Genomic DNA, 16,462 nt, shown 5'->3' with positions numbered 1-16,462 from the left:
CTGCAATAGCCCTTCAGAGCCACAGTTATGAACTTGGGGTCCATTTGTGCTACCTGCACCTGAAAGAACAACCCAGAGATTGTCCTTGCTCCATGAAGCTGGAACAAGGATGGAAAATGGACCAAAAGTGGCCAAGTGGCAGCATACAGTGAGGTGTTTTGCATAATATGTCTGAGAGGAATAGCATATTTAAGGTCATCATATGAAATAATGGCAACATAGGGTAGTCAGGGTCATTTTCTTCATGCTGAAGAAGCATCTTAAGGGCTGAGATGGTCTAGCCCCATCACACTGGGTGCTGCAGGGAGGGATTGGATGTGTGGAGTCTGCCTGCACTGGGAGACCCAGCTGAGATACTGTGAGGGTGGGTGCATGGCTAGGAGGGAAGCTAAGAATAAAAATGATTTAAAAAAATAAAAAGAGCTCTCAGGAGATGAAAACATTGTTTACTGGTTAACTTAGAGCTCTTGCTTTGTGTGCCAGAGTGTATAGTTTATTAGTAGGTTGGGAAAAAAGCTTTGTTTTCTTCTTTTTCCTCAAGAATTCTGGGACATCTCAGTGTGTCTTGTCACTAGCAGCAGATTTTGGATCTGTGATTTACAGATGGTGGGAAATGGTTAATTAATGGTTAATTAAAATATAACTAATTTGTGGGGGAATAAAAAAAAAATATGTATTCCCAGGCCAGTATGTTGCCTTGGATACTGACCACAGGCAGAGGTGGTTACAAAGACCTTTCCCTTATTTTAGTCCTACAGAAGGGTCCATGAAGGAAGTGCTCACTTTTTTTGTTCCCTCTGAGCTCTGTGACATGAGGGAGAAAAACTCCCTGGCTGTTCCTTCCTGGTGGGACCCCTGTTGGTAGAGGCAGGCAAAGAAATCTCATACTGGTGGTTTAGAGTTTGCTGAGAAATGTGGCTGCAACAGGAATTATTTCCTCAGGGTGGTATTAACCTGTCGTTTTACATTTATTTTTAGCCATTATGAGGACTAGATAATGGCCAGGAATATTCTTCTGTTTAAGGGTACAAGATTACTCATTATTTGAGTTTCCTGGTTCCTCTGCTGACATGTTAGGAGGAATCACCCTGGCTGTTGCAGCTGTGGGCTGGCAGCTTCCCTGCTGGAGCTGGGAACGTGTTTTATATCCATTGGGAGAGCAGGGTTGGTCCTTTTGCAGGGGCAGGTCGATTTATCCAGTTTTTTTAAAAACCAGCCACCCCAGCCAAGGTCTAGTTTAGCCTGGATTGGTTCCCTGCGTGGTTTGTAGCACAGCCAAGCAGTGATGGCTCCACAGGAGCTGCTCAAGGATGAGTCCATGGATCCTTAAGGATTCTGAGCATCCTCTTCGGAGATGCCGGGCTCTGCTCTCCCAAACCTCTCCCTGCCAGGGCAGCACTTTCCTGCAGCCAAAGCTCACAGCCTCCCAGGGCTGGCAGTGCAGCTTCATGCCCAGGGGTGCAGACACCATATTTGGCTCTGGGCTGGCTGTGCCCTGACCTCAGAGCTGCCTGCCTTCCCCTGGCCGTATATGGAGAGGCTGCTCGGGGAAGCTGGTGGCTGACCCGAATTAGAAGCAGTGCAACATCTGTATGAAACACTGCTTGTGCTGCTCTGAGCTAATGAGGTTAAAGGCAGGCCTTGGATTGGTTTTGTGGTGAAGGGAATACTTTGAAAAGAACAAATTTCCCATTAAATCCCATTTGTTAATGGTTGGCTGGGATGTGCGCAGTTAGAATTTCCTTTACGGTGGTAAAGTCATGAAGAGGAAGAACAGAGCATAAGCAGGAGATCTCTGCATCAGGAAGTCAATACTTCATATATGGCAGTAATAAAAAATACCTTTCCTGTGAAAAGGCAGCACAGGCTTTGCTGCACAAGTCCTGCTTTTTGCTTGGGTGCTGTGTGAGGATGCAGAGGCTGCATCAGGTGCAGGATCTTGTCCAGCCTGTGCAGCCAGCCCCCCTGAGACCTCTCCTTGAGACCAGCAAGGATGGGGAATGCAGGATCACAGCTCTCCAGAGACTGTACCTGCTGGCGCAGAAACCTGGAGCAGAGCAGAAGAGGGGGTTGGTTTCTTTTATCCAAAGAAACACGGGGAAAAACTGCTTTGGAATCTCACTGTTAATGATGCCTTTATGAGATCTCTGCTGGGAAGTCTTTGCAGCGAGGTGCAAAACCTACGTGAGGAGGACAAAAACTTGGACTCTAGGAAGGGTGGGTTCAGCCTGTGCTTCCAGGGGCATGAAGGAAGCAGGTTGTACCTCAGATGTCCCTCCAGCAGACTTCACTGTCCCTGGAAAAAACAACAGTCCCTTGAATAGGTTGTCAGGCCTGGAGAACAGCCCCTGCAAGGGGACTGCTCACACCTTGGCGGTTGGTTGGAGACCTTTCATGTTCACAGCACTCACGTGTATAGTGGATGGCATCTTTAGGCCTCAGCCTGTTCAGTTATATAGGATGCAAGACAAGGGGACAGACTCTTTAGAAGATATTTTTTATTTGTGCTGCTTCCATTTCCAGCCTGTTCTGCACCCCCTGGTTTCTGTGGAGACCCCTGGAATCGTGTAACCAGCTGCAGAAAAAGTGGCTTGGCTGACTTTGCTCTGCTTTCTCTCCCCCCCACCCCCCTTTCCTCTCTTCGCACCAGATTAAAAAGCAGCAGCAGGATGTGTTAGGCTTCTTGGAAGCCAACAAAATTGAATTTGAGGAGAAGGACATCGCCGCCAACGAGGAGAACAGAAAGTGGATGCGTGAGAACGTCCCTGAGGACAGCCGGCCCGCCAGCGGGAACCCGCTGCCCCCCCGGCTCTTCAACGACAGCCGCTACCTCGGGGTAAGGCACAGCCCCAGGGCTCCTCAGCCCACCCCTCCTCCTCCCTGCCAGGGTCTCTGCTTGGCTGCTGGGGTCAGCAGGAAAGGACTTGGCCAGGCATTTATGCTCCTCGTGGGCTTTTCATAAGAACTGATTCTTGAATATTCCGGTCTCGTCGCAGAGATTGAAACTCAGAGCTCCTGATTCTTGTTCAGCCTGGACAGGAGAAGGCTCTGATTAGAGCTTAGAGTGGCCTTCCAGTACATGAAGAGCCTACAGGAGAGCTGGGGAGGGATGTTTCTAAGGCCCTGGAGTGACAGGATGAGGGGCAATGGTCTTAAACTAGAGTTGGGTAGATTTAGATTGGACATTAGGAAGAAGTTCTTGCAAAGAGGGTGGTGAAGCACTGGCCCAGGTTGCCCAGAGAGGTGCTGGAGGCCCCATCCCTGGAGACACTCAGGATCAGGCTTGACCAGGCTCTGAGCAACCTGGTCTAGTTAAAATGGTCCCTGTGCACTGCAGGGGGGCTGGACTGGGTGACCTTCAAAGGTCCCTTCCAGCCCCACACATTCTATGATTCTCACATTCTTCTGCTACTTATTGGAATGACCCTACCACCACCTTGCAGTATATATACATATTTTTCCCCTTAGGGCTCTGAAAGTTGACAGTTGGTTTTTTTTAATTCCCATGTTCACCATGATTGTGAACTGAGACTTCACAGAAATCTGACACTCTTGCATCAACCTCCTGTTCTGTAGCAAGTTCAGGGATCTGTTCTGTCAATGTTTGCCAACATGTGTGGATCCCAGATCGTTCTGTAGTCTGTTCAGCTTCCAAAATAAGTGCTCATATGCAGAGATGTCTGCCATGACCATAAATCAGTTTTCTCCTCCTGCTTGGGCTCATTTTTGGTGCACTGCTTGCAAAATGGAGTCTGCTGCGCTCCACTTACTCCAGTGCCTTGAACAGATTAGAACTCCTCTTGCAAATACTGTTCCTACTTGTAATTATTTTAATGCTTGATCAAAAGTAAGTTCCCCTGCAGCACTTCCACTTGGCAGACCATGCTTGAATGATTATTAGATTAACTGTTAATTTTATTTTTAAAACTTAATATCTTCTGAAAAGAGCTCCCAGTGTGCATTCCTCTGGTCCCCTGTCTTGGTTTCTAAGTCATTTTGCAGACTGGTCCTGACCTGCAAAGTCTGTAAGTCAGAACCTGCCAGTTCTGGACCTTTGTGAGGTGATTCTGTGGCTACTGAAAGAAATGATTCTCAATGTGCCAGGATATTTTTTTTTTTCTTGCTTGTAATAAAAGCAGAACTTGAAACAATATCCACGGTGAGTTAGTGGCTCTCAGAATTTTACTGAGTGTGGCTGTGACATGGAAAAAGGTTGGTTTGGAGTCACAAATGGAATGATCAATAGTTGTCTGGAGGCCAGTTACAAGGAGCTGGAAGTCTCTGTTCAGTTACCTCTTTTTAAAACCAACCAACCAAAAAAAAAAAAGACAAATATTTCTGTTCCAGTGGGAAGTCGAGTTGCAACAGTATCACCTTTCTCTGTTGACGTACCAGAGTTTTAGGGATCCAAGAGGCTGACTGTGCAGTTGTTCTTTATCAATGAAGTGTTGCCAAATTCTTGCTGCACTGCTGCAGCTGTGCAGCAGAACAGTGGGACAGGAAGAGGAGAAGCTGTAGGCACCAAGGTCTGATACTTGTTTACAGAGATGCTTCTCATGTGTCCCCAGCTGCAGCCCATGGCAGTTCTCCATACCTTAATCTTGAGGAGAGGGGTATGGGTGCTTCAGAGCAGTTCTTGCTAAGGGTTTATTTCATCCCCTCATTTTGGGTGGATGTCACTTTGAACTTTGAAGTTTGGCCAATTGGTATAACTGGAGAAAAGGAGCTGTTGGAGAAGGTCCAGAGAAGGGCCACGAAGATGATCCAAAGGGCTGGAGCAGCTCTGCTCTGGAGCCAGGCTGGGAGAGTTGGGGTGTTCAGCCTGGAGAAGAGAAGGCTCCAGGGAGACCTTAGAGCACCTTCCAGTGCCTGAAGGGGCTCCAGGAAAGCTGGGGAGAGACTTTTCATCAGAGAGGGCAGTGATAGGATGAGGGGTAATGGCTTTAAATTGAAAGAAGAGAGATTTAGGTTAGATATCAGGAAGAAATTCTTCACCATGAGAGTAGGAAGGCACTGGAACAGGTTGCCCAGGGAGGCTGTGGCTGCCCCCTCCCTGGAGGCGTTCAAGAGCAGGTTGGATGAGGCTTGTGCAGCCTGGTCTGGTGGGAGGTGTCCCTTCATAGCAGGGAGGTTGGAACCAGATGATCTTTAAGGTCCCTTCCAACCTTCACCATCCCATGACTCTATGATTCAAACTTCTAAAGGTCAGCTTTCGGGAAGGTAAAGGTTAATTCCATTCCCACACGCTTGAATCTCTTTTATGTCTTTATCTGATCCATCTCAAGCATGAACTTCCCTGTGTGTTTCACCTGCTGCAGCATTAACTGGCAGAGGAATAAGCCGAGTGACTTTTATTGGGCTGTGCACAGGAGAAGGGCTGGAACTGCAGCTGCTGAGAATCTGCCATGACCCCTGCTCCTTGGTCACAGGCATTCCTTTCCTGGTAGATGCTACAAAGCAGACTGCTGGACTATGCACTAGCAAGATAAACAACCCCTTTGTTATCAAGCAGCCCCAGTGCTGTCAACAGAAGGGCTTCAGGGAGGATTTAACATCATCACACACATTTTATCAAACTAGCACTCGAATGCTACGTGAACAATAATTTGACATCCTTGATCTCTAGGCTGTTCGAGTCCTCTGTTCCCTGTACTTCCTTCTGTTCCAGCTGCAACAGGCTCTCTGAGAGCTGCCCCTGCTCTGGACACGGGGTTATTTTCAAACAGCTTTTGCTGTTTCTTTGGCTTTTGCCAACCAAACCACCACGTGAAGCAGCCTGCCCTTAATGGCTGCTCTCTCCCTGCCTTCAGCTGAGACTCAGCCTGCTCTGAGCTCTGCTGCTTTGCCTGGCCTTCCTCAGCCAGGGCTTCTGCCTCAAAACATTCCCCAGTTCAAGCTGGGAGGAAGCTGCTGCTCTTGCTTCAGTTAAAAAGGGAGAGAGGGAAAGCCACACGACAGATATGTGCTGAGTTTGGAAATCAGAGTGAGGGAAAAATGTGGTAACTGGGACAACGGGGGGCTTGCACAAACCTGGGTTTGTTTGGCCACTACTGTGGGCTTTTGGCTTGCTCTTCCTGACTTAGCAGACAGCTAAGCTGTGTTGTTTGTGCTCTGGACAGCACTGCATTCTGCCTCAAATATAAAAAAGGGCAGAGAAGGAAGCATTGGTATTTCTTTTATTATTTTATTGGGTTTATCTTTATTTTTCCCAGGAAGTGGCTGTGTGTATATTCAGAGCAACCACAGTGCACTGTGAGTACAATGAACAGTCCCCCCTGATTTCCTTCATTTGTGTAGGCTGTTCATTAATGGGAAACATGATGGGAAAAGATGTACTCTCAGTTTGCATGTTTAAATTAATCTTTTGACACGTTTAAGAGTTTACGTCTGTGGTCGCACAGTCGCCGTTACGAATCAGTAATTAGCATCGGTGTTTCTGATGACAAGGTGCAGGCTCAGACTGCTCCTGCAGGGGGAACGTGCATGCCAGACAAGTGACAACTGCCTTGGTACGAGGGCTGTCCCTCTGAGAGAGGTGGAAGCACCTCACAGCAGCACCTTGTTGCCACAGAGACTGAAATTCCACTTCTCAGGCAGCGCAGTTGCCGTGGTGTTGGTGCCAGTGACAAACATCTGAAGCGATGCTCACCATCCCACACGTGGCCACGGGAAGCAGCTTCCTGGCTGCAGGCTGGGTGACACAACAGGCTGAGCTGCAATCATCTCTGACGTGTCATCCTTCTGTCTTTTGTTTCCTCCCCCTGCCTGGCCCCCCTGGTGCAGGACTACGAAGCTTTCTTCGAAGCCCGAGAGAACAACGCCGTGTACGCCTTCCTAGGCTTGACTGCCCCTCCTGGTTCCAAGGTGAGTGTGTGCATTTCTCCCAGGAAACCACAACCTGCATCTTACACCTTTGCTTTTCTCTGCTCACAGGAGGATGTTTTCCATGTTCTGTGCTTGCTCCAATCAATCTACCTTCTCTTGTTTGGTGCTGGCTTATTTGGAGGATGCTGTGTTCCCTGGAGGCATCTTCCTCCCCCTCCTTCTGCCAGAGAATCTCAGTGTTCAGTACAGATGCTCTTCTGGTATCCTCACTGCAGAGAACCCTACTCTTTTTTAAGATGGAAAAAGCTTTTGTTGCTTTGGAAGGAAGAGCTGGGTTAAATTCTTCACCAGTAATAATTATCTTTTGACACTGGAATATTTTTTTATTGCACACTGGGAACAAGTGAAAGAGTAGTTAATATTTGCATTGAAGAGTGCACAAGAAACTTAGATGGAAAAAACTGTCACAAAACCAAGTCATTCTTTCAGTTCAATGAAGAAACTTAATTTATCTGAAGATTTAATGAGATTTTTGTACTAGAACATAACCTTGAAACCAGAGTCACTGTTTTTAAAATAATGTGATCTTGCTTTGGAGTAATTTTTTTTCCCCCAGCTTGTTATCTGAAGCCTTGTTTTCCTTTGCCAGTTACAAACTGGGTTGCTGCTGTGTGGATGCATTAGGCTGGAATTCTGCTTTTGATTTTGATAGGGTAGAACAAGCCTGCTTTTTATGTTTCACTTGACAGCAGCAGGATCCTCCAGGTCACTTCCAGCTTTCTTGTTCCAATGGATAAACACACCATTTCCTTTCAGCTTTTTTCCTGTGAGAGTTGAAAGCCAGGCTGTGCACAGCACCAAGAGACCTGATTTTAAAGGTGGATGGTGATCCATCAGGCTGGGAGAGTTGGGGCTGTACAGCCTGGAGAAGAGAAGGCTGCAGGGAGATCTTAGAGCACCTTCCAGTGCCTGAAGGGGCTCCAGGAAAGCTGGCAAGGGACATGGGACAAGGGCAGGGAGGGAGAGGACAAGGGGGAAGGGATTAAAACTGGAAGAGGGGAAACTGAGGTTGGATATTAGGAGGAAATTCTTCCCCATGAGGATAGAAGGGTGCTGGAATAGGTTGCACAGGGAGGTTGTGGCTGCCCCTCCCTGGAGGTGTTGAAGGGCAGGTTGGATGGGGCTTGGAGCAACCTGGGCTGGTGGGAGGTGTCCCTGCCCATGCAGGGGGATTGGACCCTTGTGATCTTTAAGTTCCCTTCCAACCTTAACCATTCTGTGATTCTATTAAGCACTGCAAGTTGTGGGTCCGACCCAAGCAGTTTTGGGAGCCAAACTAATTTCTAGCAGTAGCTAGAAACACTTTCACTAGTGGGAATGGTGTAGTGAGGAAAACTGCCTAATCTGGAGACCTGCAGAGGCCCCAGTGTCAGGAGACCAGCTGCGTGTGCAAGCAGAACCTATTGAAGGTTCTTGGAACATCTGCATAGCACTGCACAGAAGTGTGCAGGATGGAACCAAGGAGTGAGAAGGCAGCCCTGAGACCACAGGATGCAGGAAAACCTCTGCATTTCCCCCCCCAGCCAAGGTCTGGGAAGTGCAGGGGAACTGGAGAGCAGTTGTTCTCTATCAAACCAGGTCATCTGTCTTTTTAACCTTCCTGAGCATCACTGCTTCTTGACCTGCCAGGCTGCAGAAGCAGTCTGCATGGCTGTTGGTTGCTCTGCTGCTGTCCTCACCTAAGGAAAAGGTGGGTTTGAAAAAGAAGCATAATGCAGTTGTGCTCTGCTGAATTTTCCTACTGCTTGCTGCAGCACGGAGAGGTGCTTTTGAGCCAAGGAAATGACCTTGTCCCCACTGCCTTCTGCTCTTGGTCTGCCTTTTGGTTTCCATCCCACAATTACATGATGTCAAATGAAGCTGATTGCCTGCGGCCAAGGGGGAGAAACTGATTTGTAGCTGCTGAAATTGGCATTTACAGCATAGCTGCATGCAGCTGGGGTATGATATTGTAGTTAATGACTCTGCAGATGTTGCTGCATAAACTGGAAGGAATCCGGGATCAACCTTTGTGCAATTGTAAGAGAGGACCTTGACAGCAAACCTCATTAGATGTCATCATGAGAGGTTTGGGAAGCTGTTTGCCTCTAAACACAAAGGTCCGGTGTTAATGCTAAACAAGACGAGCTCAGAAGTGAGGATGGGAAATGCAGGTAACTTCTTGACTGAGCCCTGGTGGGTTGGTTTGTGATTTGGGGCACTGAGAGTACAAATGGGCTGACAAGCCCTGGGAAAGGGTGGCCTTCAGATTTCTTAAATATGGGTGGATTATAAAGGGGGAGGATTTAGTGAGTTAAAGGCTGAGGTGACTCATTTAAGGGCTGAGGCCCAGATAGTGCCAAGTGTGAAAAGCTGAGCTAGGTAGCTTGCAGGACCATGTCCAAGGAAATGGAGTTTGACCTTCAAGACAAATGGGGTAGCATGTTCTTGGAGTTATTGTACCCCCTTTCCTGAAGAGCAGGGAAATACCTCTCCAGCTTGCCACTGTCTGTTTTGAACAGAAGTGCTTTGTCCTGCATTTTCTGGGAAAAAAAAGAAAAAGAAAAGCTAGATGCTACTTATGAAGTGCCTGTAACTGGTTAAGGGACTTTTTTGGACTTGGTAGTATGAGGTAAATGGTTGGTGGAGGTAGGTTATGGTTGGACTCAATGACCTTAAAGGTCTTTTCCAACCAGAATGATTCTGGGATTCTGTGAATGGAGTTGTTACAGAGCCAAGGCAACCATCTTGAGATGTCTTGAGAAGAGAAAACAAAGAGGGGACCTTACTAATGTCTATAAATATCTGAAGGGTGGATGTCAAGAATGGGCCAGTCTCTTTTCACTGGTGCCCAGTGATAGGGCAAGGGGAAACAGCACCAAGTGACAACATAGGAAATTCCACCTCGACATGAGGAAAAACTTCTTTCCTGTGAGGGTGACAGAGCCCTGGGACAGGCTGCCCAGAGAGGCTGTGGAGTCTCTATCTCTGGAGACTTTCCAGACCTGCCTGCATGCCTTTGAGTGATCTGCCCCAGGTGTTCCTGCTGCACCAGGGGGGTTGGACTCCGTGATCTTCAGAGGTCCCTTCCAACCCCTGTGATTTTATGAGCACCCCCTGGTCACCATTCAAAAAACCACTTGCCTTTTAGAGAGTATCAAACAGCCTTCCCCCCTGCCTGGGTTTTATAGTCCTTTGTAATCTTTCCTTCCTTCTTTACCTGCCTTTTCTGCCCTGAGGTGACAGGATGCCCTGGCACGAGCAGCCAGGGTGCTGTGCCACCCCAGCTCTGCTCTTGGCGTGCAGCCGGAGGAGCAGGCACAGCCCAGCAGACCTGTCACAGGATCACAGAATGTCAGGGGCTGGAAGGGACCTCTGAAGATCATTGAATCCAACCCCCCTGCCAGAGCAGGACCCAAACTAGGGCAGGTCACTCAGAAAGGCATCCAGACAGGTCTGGAAAGTCTCCAGAGAAAGAGACTCCACAGCCTCTCTGGGCAGCCTGTCCCAGGGCTCTGTCACCCTCACAGGACAGAAGTTCTTCCTCGTGTTGAGGTGGAACTTCCTGGGCTCCAGTTTGAATCCATTGCCCCTTGTCCTGTCCCAGGGCACAAGTGACAAGAGCTTGTCCCTGCTTTCTTGATGTCCAGGCCAGCAAGGCTGTTCCCACGCCCTGGAGCTCAAAGGCAGCACCATGTGAGGCTCTTGGGCAGGTAGCCAGGAAAAGCTGAGGGATCCTCCACATCCCTGAGATATGTGTGGTACTTCCTGCCCTGTGGGCTGGGGTCACCCACTGTGTCCCCACTCTTAAAACTCTGACAAGCTGCTTGGAAGTTCCCCACTTAGTCCTTCTTCCTCTTGTTTGGTTTAGCATTACCGGCTCATGCTAACAATGATACTGTTGAGTCTGTTATCTTCACTATTTCTATGCAGTCACCAAGGCAAACAACTCCATTTCATAAAAGTTGAGTTTAGCTAATGTCAAACTTTCTCCTTTCAAACTAAACCACCCTGTCCCCCTGCAGTGCTGCACTGGGAGCACTGGGACTGGTTTTTGTGGGCCATGTGGCTACTGACAGGTAATTAATCTTCAATCAAAAGTACACTTGCAGGAACCATATTCTGGGTAAAATTACTTCTGCATTTCTTTTGTTGTCATTCTGTTCCCATTTACCTTACGAAGGCTGAAAAAAAGACTGAAAAATGCAGGCTATTGTTTTTTGATGTTCCTTCTGAAACATACTGGGAGTTGTTGGAGGTTTGCTGGTATGTCTGCTCAGCCTCTTTGGCAGCTCCTTCAGATCAGAGTCATATCATAGAATCATAGAATCATGAAATCATGAATGGTTTGGGTTGGAAGGGACGTTCAAGATCATCCAGATCCAACCCCCCTGCATGGGCAGGGACACCTCCCACCAGCCCAGGCTGCTCCAAGCCCCATCCAACCTGCCCTTCAACACTGCCAGGGATGGGGCAGCCACAGCTTCCCTGGGCAACCTGGGCCAGGCTCTCACCACCCTCACAGGGAAGAATTTCCTCCTCATGTCTCACCTCAATCTCCCTCTTCCAGTTTTAATCCATTCCCCCTCATCCCATCCCTCCCTGCCCTTGTCCCAAGTCCCTCCCCAGCTTTCCTGGAGCCCCTTCAGGCACTGGAAGGTGCTCTAAGGTCTCCCTGGAGCCTTCTCTTCTCCAGGCTGAACACCCCAACTGTCTCAGCCTGTCTCCAGAGCAGAGCTGCTCCAGCTCTCTCAGCATCTTTGTGGCCTCCTCTGGACTTCTAGGAATGCTTTCATGTAGCCAAAGGACACTGGATCTGTCCCAGTCCCCTCTCAGAGGTGTGGTTTGGGAGCCCTGGGCGTGGGGAGCAGGTGGCAGGCAGGAGCAGCTGGGTCCCTCTGGCTGGCTTCCCCTGCAGCAGGGAGCTGGGATTACTCAGCAGTGCTGGTGCCAGCACAGACCTGCTGCCAGCCCTGCTGCCAGCCCCAGCCCCAGCTCACGTCAGGTCTTCTCCTGGAGCAGCTCCAACCTGTGGCTGGCTGAGGACTCCCAGGCTGCTCCCATCACCCTTCTGGAAGGCAGAAGCTGAACTCTGGCTTTTGGTCGTTTGGTAGGGTTTAGTTCAGAAAGGAAATTGCATCTCTGCTGAGACCTCTCTTTATTTTTCCCCTCCTTTTTTTGTTGTTTGTTTTTTTTTGAATGTAGAGACTTTTACTAAGAATTCCTTTTCCATTTAAGCATTAGCTCTTCCAATAATCTTTGAGCTCAAAATAGTTCTCGTTTCCTACCATGAAGTGAGGGATAACTCCTTATATCTGATCTTTTGTTTTAAGCTTTTATGGTCAAAACTGACCATGGGCACAGGTTGGAATATTCCTGCATGTTCTTCTTGAGCTAGATCAGAGTTGGAATTCAAGCCAGCACTGGGTGGGACTTGGTTTATAGTGTCATTGGAGGCAGTGGGGACTCTTTCTTGAGCTGGGTTCAGAGCTGCTTAATTCTGGACTCTATATTGCTGCAATTTTTGTTGTCTTGGTGCTTGAGACAGGGATGTGTAAGTTGTCTCCCTTCATCAAGTACTAACAGGTGTCATTCTCTTCTGTTTCAGGAAGCTGAAGCACTGGCCAAGCAGCAAGCATGAACTTCAACTGCCTTAAATGTTCTGTAAAGGGAATTTCCACAGCTTTTTATAAACCAGTACAGTTGTCTCTGCTTCAAGAAATGTAGATGTGATTTCTGACAGTCGATTGGTGCTTGCAGCATTCACCCTACGTAATGCAAATCTGAACACAAGATGAAAATGTGAACACAGAGAGCACAGAGGGGTTTTATTTCCAAGTTGGAAGCATAGGAAACTGAGGCAGACAGGAATGAGTTTCAACTATCTTGGCAATTCATCCATTTTGGGTAAAGTTAAGAAACTATTTTAGTACTAATAATACAGATGGGGTTATACCTACAGATCCAACTATTTAAAACATGGGAAACAAACAACAGCATCTAAAAACCTTGTCAGATACTCACTCTAGTGCCTGAGTTGCCTCCAAAATGTTACTGAGTTACACAGTCATTTTTCAGTGTCTTTTCTGGTTTCAGATGAACTTGTAGGTGGGATCGTGTAGTACAGCCATTGTAGTCACTTCTGAAAGTTAACCTTTGTTCTTTTGTAGAATAGATATTTAAGATTTGTATTGTAACACACTGTACAGATGGTAACAAAAAAACAAGAAGGAAAAAAAAAAAAAGCCATGTATTTTTCATTTAAGTGATCCATGTGGGCTCTTTTGACAGAGGAAAAGGGATTGGGGGAGTGACCAACCTTTCCACTGGCAGGTCCATCACAGAGCTGCCTGAGTGCAGAGCTCAGGGCACCTCCCTGGAGTCTGCCCCAACCCCCTGGGAGTGTTGCAAAGAAGCCAAAACAGCCAGAAATGGCATTTTCCTTACCTGTGTAAGGGTGAAAGCCTTTAATGTATTTCTCTACAAAAATACCACTTCACACTGCTTAGAGCATTAGGCAGCTTCTTGCATGTCCAAGTAGCCATTAGATTCATACAGTATTTTTTCAAAGGAGGAAAAAAATGTTTGAATAGCAAGAACTGTTGTAATTAAGGAAGACTTTTTTTTTTTTTTCAGTTTCAGACCCTTTTTTTCTATTGTTATTGCCATACCATCAAGCTAGTCCAGGAACTGCAACTCTGTTCAAGTGTCTCGTGTTGGTGAATTCACCACGTGCAATATTAGCCTGTCTGTTCTCCCAGTGCTCATGAGAGACTCTGTATTTCTGGGCCATATTGTGCAAAAATACAAATCATTCCAAGTGCTCTGAAGCATAAGAAACAGGTTTAAAAAGCGTGGGGGTAATTCTTCACCACTTAATGTAGGTATTCCCCAAAAGCATCCAAAGGCAGTAAGATCATTAGTCCTTGCAGTAGTTACAGGTTCATTCTGTAAGAGCTCTGCACACATTTTGAGTCTCTCTGCTTTATGGAGACAGAGGGACAGGTCAGCACAGGGTTGTGGTTGTTACCCTGGTGCTCTAAAACATGTGCAGAGCTTTTTAAATACCTCCTGAAGTGGTTTACAGTTCCTGGTTTGGAAGTCTGGAATTAGGAACAGGATAAAAGTTACAAAGATGTTCCAAAGCATGGTCATTCAATACTTTTCCCTCACCATTGTTTCACAGAATTGTCATGGTTGGAAAGGACCTCTGAGATCACAGGGTCCAAACAAAAGCACAAAACAAACAAACAAAAAACCCCAAACAAACAGAAACAACCACACACACCCCCCACCAAAAACCACCCATCAAACCCCCCCCAACCTCAGCCACCAGAGCGTGTCCTGAAGTGCCACATCTACACATTTCTTGAACACCTCCAGGGATGGTGACTCCACCACTTCCCTGGGCAGCCTGTTCCAGTCCCTGACCACTCTTTCAGTATAGAAATTCTTCCCAATATCCAATTCTTCCTAATATCCACTCTTTTCTTAGGGGCTTTTGCTCCAAAGGTGACTGCGACCCATGATTTTGTCAACATCTGCTAAAAGAGGAGCTCAGCTACCTGCTTCTGGAGAGCTCGTGGGGAAGCTTCCCCAGAGATCTGAGTGAGCAGCATCTAGCACGGGGCCAAGTTAGTTCAAATGACCTTTCCTCCATGGTTTAGCTTTCCTGATTTGGGAGCCTGGGAGTGAGTTTGGAGCTCATCCTTCCAAAAGCAAGAAGGTGTAGGGGTAGGTGAATGTTGCCTTATCTTCAACATTAACACACTTGTGCTTTTTCATTAACAAGCTTTATCAGTAATCACTGAACTTTGGTGAAGTTTGTGACCTTCTGGGGGTGGAAGCCAGGTTACATTTCAAAGCCAGTGTCTGATTTTTGTTGTTCACTACGATTTCCTCTTTCTGAACCGAGGTGATTTTTCTTTCTTAACGTTGGCATCATCTTTCTGTCTAAACTGTGTGAGAAAGTATTTAAGGATACTCGGTGAAGTCTTGTGAAGGAAGTGGGATTGGACACACAAGTTACTATACTTACCCCAATTTGCTGTGTTACCTCTGCAGGGAAAGGCTGGGGTAAGTTTTCTGAATCACAGCCATTATTTTGGAGAGGCTGGAATTGAAAGTCGCTGCCAAATCCTGTCAGTTCAGCCACCCAAAACATTCTGAAACCAGGTCAGTCCCTGGTTTGGGCAGTCACAAAAAATAGCCATGTTTAAGAAAGCAAAATTACTCCCCTTGTCTGCTCCCCCAGCCTTGCCATATGGTAGTGTTCAAACTGTGTCAGCATTCCTAAGAGAGCTCTGTTGAGACACATTGAATTATTTCTTTGTCTGGGGAACAAGGCACCAACACAGACTGAAAATATCTCCTGGTTGTGGGACTGGGTGGAAAACTTGCATTCCTTGTGATGCAGATAATCTTGCATGAATTTAGGGGTGCTAGGGATGTGTTGCCTGTGTGCTATTTTTCTATTTCTGATCTTTTCTATTTCTGATACCTGTGGTTGGGTTTAATGTCGGGCACAAGAACCACGTTTGTTCATTTCTTCCTGGTTTTTCTCCCTATGTAGAAAGCAGGCATTGAGGATTTAACCTGTATATTAACCATTCCTGTATCATTCCAATAAAGTTGTTTTAGAATGCTTTCTCACACGACTGACTTGTCTGCACGATTTGTTCAGAGGTTGAAGTGGTCCCAGCAGTGGAAAGAAGTGGAGTTTCCACATGAAAATACTGCTTTATTTTGAAAGTACAGACTGCAGCAATGAGTGTAACACATCCAGTGCTGCTGCATGTCAGTTTGCTGGGTTGGCTCTCTCACCTGTTGCAGCTAGTGGGTTTTAATTACTTAGGATACACCTACACAAGACTTTTTGGGGGCTTTAGGGGAGCACTGAGTACCCTTGCTAATGAACCTGCTGTCCCACTCTTGCCCCAAGGCAAGGGGACAGGGCAGCTCAGCCTCAACCCCTGCCTGCAGAGCTTGCCTGACACTCTCAGTTGCCTTTTTTTTTTTTGCCATGTGTCATTAATTAGCTTTATGCTGCTCACAGCAAGGGAGCTATGTCATTTAATATTCGTGTTGCCAGAGGGCGGTGTAGGATCAATGTTGAAACTCTTCCTTTTTACCATCTCCATTTGCCTGATAGATCTAGCAGGTACATCCTTTCAAGCTTCACCTGCTGATGTTTTGCACCACCTGGATCTTCTGTAGAGCTGCAGAAGACACATTCCCACCCCTGAGCTGCACTAGGATTTGCCCCAACCCCAGACCTCAATTCACATCCTCTCTTTGCAGTGTGGCTGGTGAGAAGGCTGCTTGCTCACCCCTTGCAGCAGCAGCTGCTTCTGTCTGAACAAATAAAGCACAACCCAGAGCTCTCAGTTCCACTGCTGCCTTTCAGTGGTGTTTGTTGCTTGTCTCACACACTTTACTTGCCCTTTAGCATCTTCAAAATGGCCCATCATGTAAGATAAAAGGGTTTCTAATTGGAATGAATCCCATATATATACACTTCACTTGTATAACCCAGAGAAATCTCTGGTTTTCCTGTTTATTTATAAAATGTCTTAAAATACCAAATTGTTACTCACTA

At 47.1% G+C, this 16,462-nt stretch overlaps 1 protein-coding gene across 1 annotated transcript in view; it reads left to right on the top strand.

Moving 5' to 3' along the window:
• The window catches only part of SH3BGRL (SH3 domain binding glutamate rich protein like), a 38,106-nt gene extending 22,588 nt beyond the window's left edge, over window positions 1–15,518 (top strand). Inside the window, exons 2-4 of the mRNA XM_051630700.1 lie at window positions 2,651–2,836; window positions 6,784–6,864; window positions 12,473–15,518. Coding sequence (XP_051486660.1) covers window positions 2,651–2,836; window positions 6,784–6,864; window positions 12,473–12,505 — 300 coding nt within the window. The 3' untranslated portion in view covers window positions 12,506–15,518. The remainder of the gene's footprint in view (window positions 1–2,650; window positions 2,837–6,783; window positions 6,865–12,472) is intronic.
• The last annotated feature ends 944 nt before the right edge of the window (window positions 15,519–16,462 follow it).

This window comes from Apus apus, chromosome 12 (genome assembly GCF_020740795.1).
Source record: "Apus apus isolate bApuApu2 chromosome 12, bApuApu2.pri.cur, whole genome shotgun sequence".
NCBI classification, from domain to species: Eukaryota; Metazoa; Chordata; class Aves; order Apodiformes; family Apodidae; genus Apus; species Apus apus.
This window is presented reverse-complemented; position numbering and strand designations above follow the sequence as displayed.